At 43.6% G+C, this 10,628-nt stretch overlaps 1 protein-coding gene across 2 annotated transcripts in view; it reads right to left on the minus strand.

Moving 5' to 3' along the window:
• The window catches only part of Sec63 (SEC63 homolog, protein translocation regulator), a 73,750-nt gene extending 64,417 nt beyond the window's left edge, over window positions 1–9,333 (minus strand). Inside the window, exon 1 of one of the 2 annotated variants that reach the window (XM_050120571.1) lies at window positions 9,039–9,333. In XM_050120571.1, the coding sequence (XP_049976528.1) occupies window positions 9,039–9,162 (124 nt within the window). In that variant the 5' untranslated portion in view covers window positions 9,163–9,333. The remainder of the gene's footprint in view (window positions 1–9,038) is intronic. The other variant, XM_050120570.1, reaches the window with a different exon arrangement.
• Between the last annotated feature and the right edge of the window lie 1,295 nt (window positions 9,334–10,628).

Below are 10,628 nucleotides of genomic sequence, written 5' to 3' on the forward strand. Positions count from 1 at the left end.
AAATAGAGGGTAAAATAAAGCCACATAAAGATGAAAAATACACAGAGAATCTGGATACTGTATGTTATTGTGTTGTCTTTAAATTGTTTGATGGCTTCAGAAGAAGCAAAAGCTGCTAAAAAGACATTTGATTATAAATGCTGCTGGATTAATCCAACATATATATTTTGAAAATGCCTTGACTTCAAAATTTAAGTCAAAAGATATGTTACTTTGGAACAGAGGTTTTGCTTTTGTTTCCACAGGAAATGAGAGGGTATGAATTCATTCTGGGTTAAGAAAAATCAGGTTTGATCAAAGAAGAGGCCTTAAAAATCTCCAATAGGAACAGATGGCCCAGATTTCTGAGTTCTACATCCACAACAACCTCAAGACTACTGGCTGAGATGATCAGGCCTCTCAGTCAGGACTTGACCATAATTCTTAATTTTCTTTAGGTCCCCATGAAATTACCTGGTGTGAGAGAAGGAAACAGAACATGCACAAACCCGCTTAGGAGTTTATTAGAGGGGGTGCATACAGGGATGGCACATCCAGCTTTTAAAAACTGCCTAGCACATGCACACAGGGGGTTGCCGTGACTATGTCACATGCTGATGATGCAGATTATGAAACTCACAAATGCACGCAAGGGTTTAGCTGAGTCATACATGGATGTAACCATGCATGTGTGCACATGGATCACACGGGGGCCCTTTAACATTCAGGCATTTCACCCAAGGGCCCATGTGCACATGCTTGCCTTTAGAACCCAGAAGTGCAGCCTTATCTGTGGCTGAATAATTAATTACACCCCATAAGATGATCAGCGCCCCCAATCAGCAGGAAGTATCCTGGAAAATTATGCCCACATTCCCCAAAAAATGGATTATGGATGCTTGTCTTTGTTTAGAGTGTTGGTTACAAGTTGTTATGGATAATGGTCCAAAAAAAAAAAGCTAAACAAAGGAGATTAGATTTAGAGTTCTTGTCCTGAAAAGGGGAAGGGGGACGGAAGTGTTGTGGGACAATGGTCTTGTACCATCAAGATTTGTTAGTTGTATTTTAATAAAATGCTGATTGGCCAGTAGCCAGGCAGGAAGTATAGGCAGGGCAACCAGAGCAGCAGAATTCTGGGAAGAGGAAAGGTAAGTCTGCAGATGTCACTCAGATACAAGAGGAAGGAAGATGAGAATGCCTCATAGATAAAAGGAACCAAGCCACATGGCTGACACAGACAAGAATTATGGGTTAATGTAGGAAGTAGGAGTTAATAAGAAGCCTGAGCTAATAGGCCAACCAGTTTATGATTAATGTAGACCTCTGTGTGTTTCTCTGGGATTGAATGGCTGTGGGACCAGGAAGGACAGAAAACCCTCTGTCAACACCTTTCTTCTTTTCAAGAAGCATCTTAAATCACCTTCTCTGCATGAAACACACAAGCCCCAAAATAAAACTATTCTTGCTCTCCTTCAGCACCTTCCAGTTGCTGTTTTGATATTATAATACTATGCAATATTTACTTAATTACAGAAAGGAGTACAAAGCAGCAGCTAAAAAAGAAGCTTTAGCTAATTTGGGTCCAACATCCAATCTTAAACCTGATGACTTGAGGCAAGTTGAATACCTACTTGAGGTCTCAGTTTTGTCATAAAGATAATATTTAAATTTCCTCCAAGTATATTTAAAGAGCATTATGTACACATTGCCTTAAAGCTAATAAACAACTGAGATGAAAAATGCTGTAGTTCCTTAAGTCCACGTAGAGGGGCAAGTGAGGACTGCCCCAAGTAAGACAATCTAAAAACCTTCACAAAAAAATTCAAGAAGAAAAGAGAAGCATGGAGAATATGTCTTCCACACCTAGACAACAACCACACTAGCAGAATCTGTCTTATACAACTGTTTTGAAGGCTTACATCTTTTGAAGGATGGCTTCAAATTAAACTGTGATTAACTTGTCAATTTTGGCCTTAGGCACTACTACAATCCTCTGGAGCAAGTTACTCTTCTGGTGTTTCTGGAGTAGCCTACTGTATATACAAATAGAGGACCCAATGTAAAAACCAACTACCAACCAGTTCTCCCAGTCATACACAAAACACTACCCCCAACATCAGAAACATCCAGATGTCTTCCAGTACAGAGATTTTATGGGATGGCCATAGGTTAGACCACAAATTATCACATTATCTTTCCTCTGACTACATGGGATGACATTAAAAATCAATGGCAAGTAAAATTACAAAGAAGTAAAATTTATAGAAGTGTGAACATCAACTCAACAAATCAAAGAACCCAGAACAATTGAAAGAAGAATGAAAATAAAAACATGATATACCAAAATATATGGGGCATAGCAAGAAAAATGTTCAATGGGAGGGTTTAGTTTAAATAAAACAAAATCATTACCTATAAGAAAAAAAATCAACTTCTGTTCATTCCTTCATGCTTTTCAGTTTTTAAAGAAATATTTTGTTATGGGGGGGATATATATACAGTGTTAGGTCTCAAACTCAACCAATGGCTAACTGAGGTGTTTATTAACATAGCAAATTGGATAATGTCCTCCAGCCTCTCTCAGCATCACCAGTACCTGTTACAGAGCCATCCTGGCAGACATACCCTACCCCCTATCCTAAACTCTCCAGCCCAATGCTGGGCTGCCCGTCCCCCAGCTTCTCTGATTCCTACATAACCCAGCCATTTTGGCTAATGCATTCTCTTAGGCACTTGGTCCTAGGCGCCTCTCTTAAGCCCCCTCCTCTCTTCTCTTTCTCTCTCACTACTTCCACCCCTGGTTGGGTTCAGTCTGGACCCTTCCAGGTGTCTGTGACTAAGCTCTCCCCTATGTCTACAATAAACCTTATCCTCTGCCATATGGATGAGGGTCATGTCCTCATTCATTTTTTCATTTATGCAGGTACACACTGAGGCCAGAAGAGGGTGTTGGATCCTCTGGAGCTAGTTAGGTGTGGTTTATAGATGCTAGAAGCTGAATTGGAATCTTCTGCAAGAACTGTCCCTTTTAAAATTTTTATTGGTGTGTGTGTGTGTGTGTGTGTGTGTGTGTGTGTGTGTACACCATGGTGCATATGTGGATAACTTACAGGAGTCAGTTCTCCTGCTATCATTTGGGATCCAAATATGGAATCCAAGCATTCAGGCTTGGCAGCCGGTACTAGCAAAGCCATTTCTCCTGCCCCCTTTGTGCTTTTCTGCACTGGGTATTTGCAGCTTAACGGGAAAAAAAAAAAAAAAAACCCACGCAGAGGCTAGGGAAAAAAATATCATCTAGAAGAACTGAAAACATTATTTACCAAATGTAGAAATTTCCATTGTAGTTCTATAGGAATTTTACGTGTACCTTTTTTCTTTCTAAAAACCATTCTTAGGAGGCCTGGTTGGTTTGGAGTTTTCTGTTTTTGAGATAAGTCTCACTAAGTAGTCCAGAATGACCTGCAATTTATAATCTCTTGCCTCAGCCTCCCAAAGGCAGGTAGGCACCACAAGCCAGCCTCATGACACTTCTTGATTCCTTATGGCAAGTTATTATTTTCATCCCTAGAAATAAAGCTTGGAGTCCAGAGTAAACTAAAACAGAGACTAGACTAGAGCTTAAAACTTTTTAAAGTAGGACTTTCCTATTACAGTGCTAAATGACAAAAACAGATACCTACGCATATCCTCAAATATGAGTGATTGACTTAAATACTACTTGAGAGAATACAAGCAAATAAAATTAATTTTTAAAACATTTCAACTAAACTCTTCAAATAAAAACAGAAACCTGAGGAGTTAAGTAGCAAATCAAACAATGTACGCTAACAGTACACTGCATTTCAGACACGTTCTACACACTTAACATAAAGTCCAGTTTAATCTCCACTCTAATTCTGTAAAAAGAGACTTCTATGTCTCTATTTTACAGATGACCTGCCTACTAAAAGTACAGGAATCTGCCAATCCAGATTTCAAAATCAGGCAGTTTTGAAAAGGGTCAAGGAATCAAAAACTCAACAAACACTGGGGCTGGAAAGATGGCACAGCAGTAAAGAGTATTTGCGCTCTTCCAGAGGACCTCTGTTTGGTTCCCATCACCCAGACCGGCCAACTCGCCACTACCTGGTAAATCCTGCTCTAGGGGAACCTGAAACCTTCTGAACCTTCTGGACTCCACAGGAACTAACTCACATTCACATATACATACTACCCTCCCCAACAACATACATACACACAAACATACACACCATTAAAAAAATAACAAAATACATTTTTTTAAAAAAATAAATAAATAGGCATGAGTGGTGGCACATGCCATTGATAACAGCAACTGGGATGCCAAAAGAAATTTATTTAATTATTTAATTTAAAAAAAAAAAACCTAAACCAGAAAGAACAAAGAGGACAGTGCACACAAAGTAACAGTACAGTATTTATGAAAAAACAAAGATAGGAAGTGGCTGAGGTAACTATTTCAGAATCTTGAGAATGTCTAAAATACTAAAGACTCCAATCACAGCATAATGGTAACCACAATAAACTGGTTATAAACTTCATTTAAAGTTGTCTTTGGGAATAATGGAATGGAAGAATGGCTCAGAAGTTAAGGGAATGCTTGCTGTTCTCACAGAGAACCTAAGTTCTGTGGTGGCTCACAGCCATACATAACTCTAGATCATGACGTCCAAGGAATCTGATACCATCTTCTGATCCCTCAGGCAATAGACACTCATATGGTATACCTACAAGACATGTAGGTAAAACACTCATACACATAAATCAAAAACAAAATTTGAGTTGTCCTGAAAAATTAATTTCGACTTCCAGAACTTTATTAAGTGCTGTTTTAGAAGTAATTCTAAATCAAAAAGGCTACGACACATTTTTTTTAATGGTGGTAGTGGTGTGTATGCATGCCAATGTCTGTGTGGAAGGTTAAAGGATAAATAAGTCTTGATTCTCTCAGAATCAAGGTCCAGGATCAAACTGAGGTGTTCAGGTTTATCAAGAAAGTGCTTTTACCCACTGTGCCAACTCTCTGGTTCTAATTTCTGGTTTTCTGTTCTGTTTTTTGTTTGTTTGGTTGGTTGGTTAGTTTGGGAGGGGTTGCTTTTTAGCAAAAAGCACATACCCAAAACAAATAAACTACCATCCAGGATAATGTCAACAAATGCCATTCCAATAAGGTTCTCTAAGCAGCCCTCTCAAACTTACCTGCATTTAGACCTTTTGTTATAAAATAGCAACATGTAGCACTCACTTCAGACTGATTAGATGAGTCTCTAGGGACACCTGTGTGTATAAGCTCTGAGTAATTTTTACTTGTAGCCTCTACTAAGAACCACTGTTACAAGGAAATCTAAACTGTCCATGTCATTACTTTTTCATGTAGATCCATTTTATTAGCCAATTTTCAAACAGCCAAGAAGACCTTTTACTACTAAAAGGGGTATGAATTACGTAGTATACTTAGCCCAACACAAAAGACTAAAATCATGGAAAAAGATTCCACTAATAATGTTTAGAAAGTAAGTCAATTAGCATACCAAATACGGTGAGGACTAGCTATTTCTATTTTCCCAAACCCTAAATTTCACAATCTGTGAAACGGCACTACATTTTACAATATACTCAAGAACTCAGTAATTCCAAGAAAGCCAAGCATAAACAACTGTGAACTTTGAAACTTGTATACTTCAAATTTTTAAAGAATTAACATGGAGCCAAGCAACGACAGTACAAGCACTTGGGAGGCAGAAGGAGATGATCTCGGAATTCAAGGCCAGCCTGATCTATAGGGTAAGTTCCAGGACAGCTACATCGAGAACTAGTCTGGAACACACACACACACACACACACACACACACACATACACACACACACACACACACACACACACACACACACACACAATTAACATAGAGGGAGGATGAGGTTTCTGGAGGTAAAGGTACTTGCAGCCATCCCAGACAATCTTCATTCAATCCTTAGATCATCCATAGGGTAGAAGAAAACTGACTCCCAGAAGTTTTCCTCTGCCTACAAACATACACACAAAATAAATGAAAGTGCAATTTAAAAAACACGTACACACATTACTAAAAGTCAAAGAAATTAATATTCCAAAAGGAAAACAAGATTGTTTTCTAATGATCATGCAAATCTATAAAAGCATAACACCATAAAACCATACAACAACAAATGAGCAACTTATTTTGTAACGAACATGTTTGAAAATTTTCTTTTTCAGGGGTTTTGGATGAACCTGTGATTCAAGAGTTTTGATATTCAAGACCTTGCAACTGGACTGGAGGGAGGGGTCATAGTAATGAAAGCATCATTTTACTAACACTGTAGTTCTAAAGAAACAATATAAGTAACAGTAATCCAGGAAAAAGCAAGTGACAACCAACAAGTCTCTTAATGATTAGAATAGCACTGAAGCATCCTTCCTCATTCCCATAATGAATTTGGGGCAAGATCAAACAAATACATCAACAGGTGTATATTTACTAAGGCACACCGGAAGCAGAGCGCCAGGTGTGAAGTTACAACAGAGTTTATGATGTATCTTTTTAATCTAACAATAAGGAAACAAAGGGTTTTGAAGGAACAGTGTTCTAATGCTGCATCTGCCCTACAGGAAACTTACCTAACCTCCAGGGTCTCCAGAAAACTGAGGGCAACACTAACAGTTCTACCTCACTGCATTTTTTTTGGTTAGGTTTAAGACAAGTCCTTCACTGTGTAACCTTTAACTGTCAAGAGTTCTACCTGCCTGTGCTTCCCACATATTTGAGATTAAAGGCATCCACCACCATATCAAGTTCCTCACTATACTTGAAAGATTTTTAAAACTAATACTGGAGGGTCAAGATTTATCTGTCAAAATTAATTCCTTTCATCGATACTACTAGCATTCTCCAAAGGCCCTCCTCTAATGAAAGGGATACCAGTACGTATTGTATATGCTATCAAACAAATTTTGTAGCCCAAAATTATCATTTTTTTAAAAAAATCACTTTCAATTTTCTTTCTTTTTTATTTTTTGGTTTTTTGGGTTTTGGAGACAGGGCTACTCTGTAGCTTTGGTGCCTGTTCTGGAACTAGCTGGCTCGACACTTTCAATTTTCAAAAACACATGCAAGGTCTTAATTCCACAGAGAGGAGTTTCTGAAATCAGAGCAGCTCCTGGTAATATTCAACCATTCTACCTACTATGTCAATGCCTTTGTCTTCTACACAACCAATCACAGACAAGTAGGTGGTAAATGAACATAAGATACAATAATGAAAAGCATACCTCCTCTTTGTTGTTTTGTTTCTTTTTTTTTTTTTTTTTTTTTTTTTTTTAGTTACACAGTATGGGCGGGTACCTATAGCCCTCCTATGGAGGATAGAGGACTAGTCTCAAGAGTCAGTTTTTCCCTTCCTCCCTTTTGTCCCAGGTCCAGAATCAAGTTGTCAGACTTTGGGACAAGGAAGGGCCTTTACCAGCTTGCAAGGACTCACGTTGCCAGGCTGGCTCTGAAATCACGAAGTAGCAGGCACCAGTGGCCTTGAACTCTGAATCACCTTGCCTCCACCTCTCAAGGCCTGGGACAGTATTTGTGAGCCACCACACTGGGCATAGATCCCTTTAACTTGAAATACTCAAGGAATGGCTTGGGCGTGCAAGTCAAGAAAAACCGTTTCTGTATTAGGACACCAAAAATATGTATGTACACCACCGTCCAAAACGCCGTACTATCTCAATGCACTTAGAAACACCGAACACAAAAGAGTCCGAAATGCAATTTCATAAGCCAGCCCTGAATGAGAAACCAAGGTAACTTTGGTTATATTGTTGCATGTAATGGATACTCAAACTTACTGTCAAAGACACAACAGAGATATAATCCTTGCTTACCCTTTATCCGAAATTTACTTTAGTTCCATTGCATAACTAATTTTATAGGACACTGGGTTCCCTCATCAAAGTGTAACAAGTTCTGAGCTTCACTGGTAACCAGGTACAGTACACAACCTAGATCACCACACCCAACCTAAAAGCAACTTAGCAGACACAGAAAGCTTGCCCTCAGCGCTGCTGTTATACCCCAAACCTACTAATTAGGGCTACCACCACCAGAAAAAAACCCATTAGGAGTTGGCAGTTGCTGCCGTCAGCTTTAAGAATATCCCGTGCCATATGTCTTAGTAAACACAGAATCCAACCTCACTTTCAGAATACACCTAACATTCCGAGAAATGACTTTAGCTTGCGTTCTGCCACGGATGTTAAATGTGAAAAGGCTCAAGAACTAAAAGCAAATGGCTAGCGACCCCACAACTACCTCCTCCGATCAATGAACCGAGTTTAATCCTTCCTACTTGCACTTTCCCGTGGCCAACAGGAAACTCCACAGAGAAAAGGAAAGCAAGCGGGGAGAAACCTATTTGGGCTTTGATAAAAGGAATAACGGCAGCGCTTCCAGCCCCCACGACGTGAGTGAACAAATGAAAAAAGCAAACGGGAGGAAGTGACAGGGGTGGGTGGCTGGTGAGCTCACTTGGAAGTCCCAAACATGCCACCCAGCTCAGGGGTGCCCCCAAACCTCTGTCACAGCAGCTGCAGCCGCGACACCGGGATGAGAGGCAAGAAGGGTGGCGGGAGCGGAGGTCGCGGAGTTGTGCCCGCACTCCGTTTCCTCGTCTGCCAACTCTTCTCCCGCCCTCCCCCCGATCCCTATCCTCCCCAGCCCGAGCCGCTAGCTCCGGAAAGAACACCCAGCACGGGCAGAGGCGGGGAAGACAAAGAGGCAGAAGGCAAGGGACTTCCAGAACCACGCGGAGCGGGTCCGAGCCAAACTCCCGGGGACCACGCAGGCGGGCAGGCGGGCGAGCGGCCCCGGAAATCGCCGGCGAGCTCGGGCCCCGCGCACGGCGGGGCCTCAGGCCGGGCCGCGCGGGCGGCGTCACCGGGACACCGGGCAGCGCCTGCGGGCGGGACGGCACGGCCAGGAGAGGAGCGGCTGCCCGGAGCGCGCCCGAGCGGGACCGCCGACGGGACTCACCCGCATTCTGGTCTCGCGGCCAGAGGTAGTAGGTGGCGGGGATCACGATGAGCCCCACGAAGGAGGTGAGGAAGTAGAAGAAGGTGTTCCCGCTGTCATCGTACTGGAACTGCTGGCCCGCCATAGCTCCGCCTCCTCCGCCGCGCTCCCCTCACCGCCGCCGCCGCCACCACGACCCCGCGCTGCTCTCCGGCTCCCGGCGCCCCGGCCCCGTGTGGCGTAGCTCGGACGCCACCGCCGTCGCCGCCGCCGTCGCCGCCGCCTCTCCTCCCCGCCCCCACGCCGCTCTCACGGACACGCCGCCGCCGCCGCCGCGGCCGTCGCCAACTCTCGCGAGAGGAGCTAGTTTCCGCCCCGCGCGGCTCGTCCCTCCCCGGCCCGTTCCTTCACTAGCTCGCTGAGGGAGACGTGGCGCGCGCAGCAGAGAAACTCTGTCGGACCCCGCCCGTAGCCCCGCCCTCAAGCCATGGGCCCCGCCCCGAGCCCCCATAGGCCCGCCCCGGGCCCCGCCCCCCCTTCCCGGTACCCTTTCCCAGCACCCTTCGCCAGATTCCCTGAGCCTGCCTGCCGGCTTCGGACGAAGGCATCCTCCGTGCTGTGGGCGCGGGCGATCGTCCTGGGTGCGACTGGAACCCGAGCTGTTACCAGCCGCGCGAGATTGTCCTGCCTCTCACTCTCCTACCCCTCTCGCATTTCTCTGCTTCTGAGCCTCTCCTCCAAGTCAACCTTGTGGAAGCAAGTGCCGTAAAGAATGGGGAAAGGGGATTGATTGTAATTTTGTTTGCAAAGTAATGGTTGCTACTTGAAAACTGCGGGCTGCGCTGCACCCATTTTGCAGATGAAGACTGCCTAACCCGCATAGGTAGTTTCCTGAGTGTTCTGAAGCTTAGGTATTTGGAGCTGCCAGTTCACGAATGCTTAGTGTGACCCAAGCAGTCATTTGTTCAATTGTCAATATACATCAAGTGGTTCTCAACCTGCCTAATGCTGCAACCCGTTTAATGCAGCTCCGCATAGTGTGGTGACCCCCAACCATAACATTATTTTTGTTGCTACGTCATAATTGTAATTTTGCTATTGCTGTGAATCGTAATGTAAATATCTGCTATGTAGGAGATCTGATATGCGATTCTTGTGAAAGCTGAGAAAGCTATTAAAACGCTATCCAAAGGTCATGCTCAATGAGAGAAGGTTTGGGGATCCAAGCCCGATTCGCTCTGACGCCCCTTAACAGGTGGTGATTTGACCACCTTACCGCATTCCCTAACCCAAAGAGCCTGGCACTCCCTTGCAGCCAGTGAGCAAATTGGCCACCGGATCCCGGAAGCTGGAATCAACTGAGTTGCCGGACGCTACTCTAATCTTGCAAGGATCTCACCGAAGTCCTGTGGTGGCCTGAGCTGGGCGGGTCCCAGCGTCTGCCTTGCCCTCTGTGGACCAAGAGGACTCTGCATTTTTCACAGGGCCGCTGCGAATATTAAAGGATAATGGTGTGTAATGCCTTTCAAAAGAGAAAAGGACTGTGCCGGTACAAACATTCTGCCGTATTTGAAGGCTCGTTTTAAGACTCCATACTATTAACTTGATGGC

The sequence above is a fragment of the Alexandromys fortis genome, unplaced genomic scaffold, assembly GCF_014885135.2.
Source record: "Alexandromys fortis isolate MF-2015 unplaced genomic scaffold, M_Fortis_MF-2015_v1.1 scaffold_175, whole genome shotgun sequence".
Taxonomy (NCBI): Eukaryota; Metazoa; Chordata; class Mammalia; order Rodentia; family Cricetidae; genus Alexandromys; species Alexandromys fortis.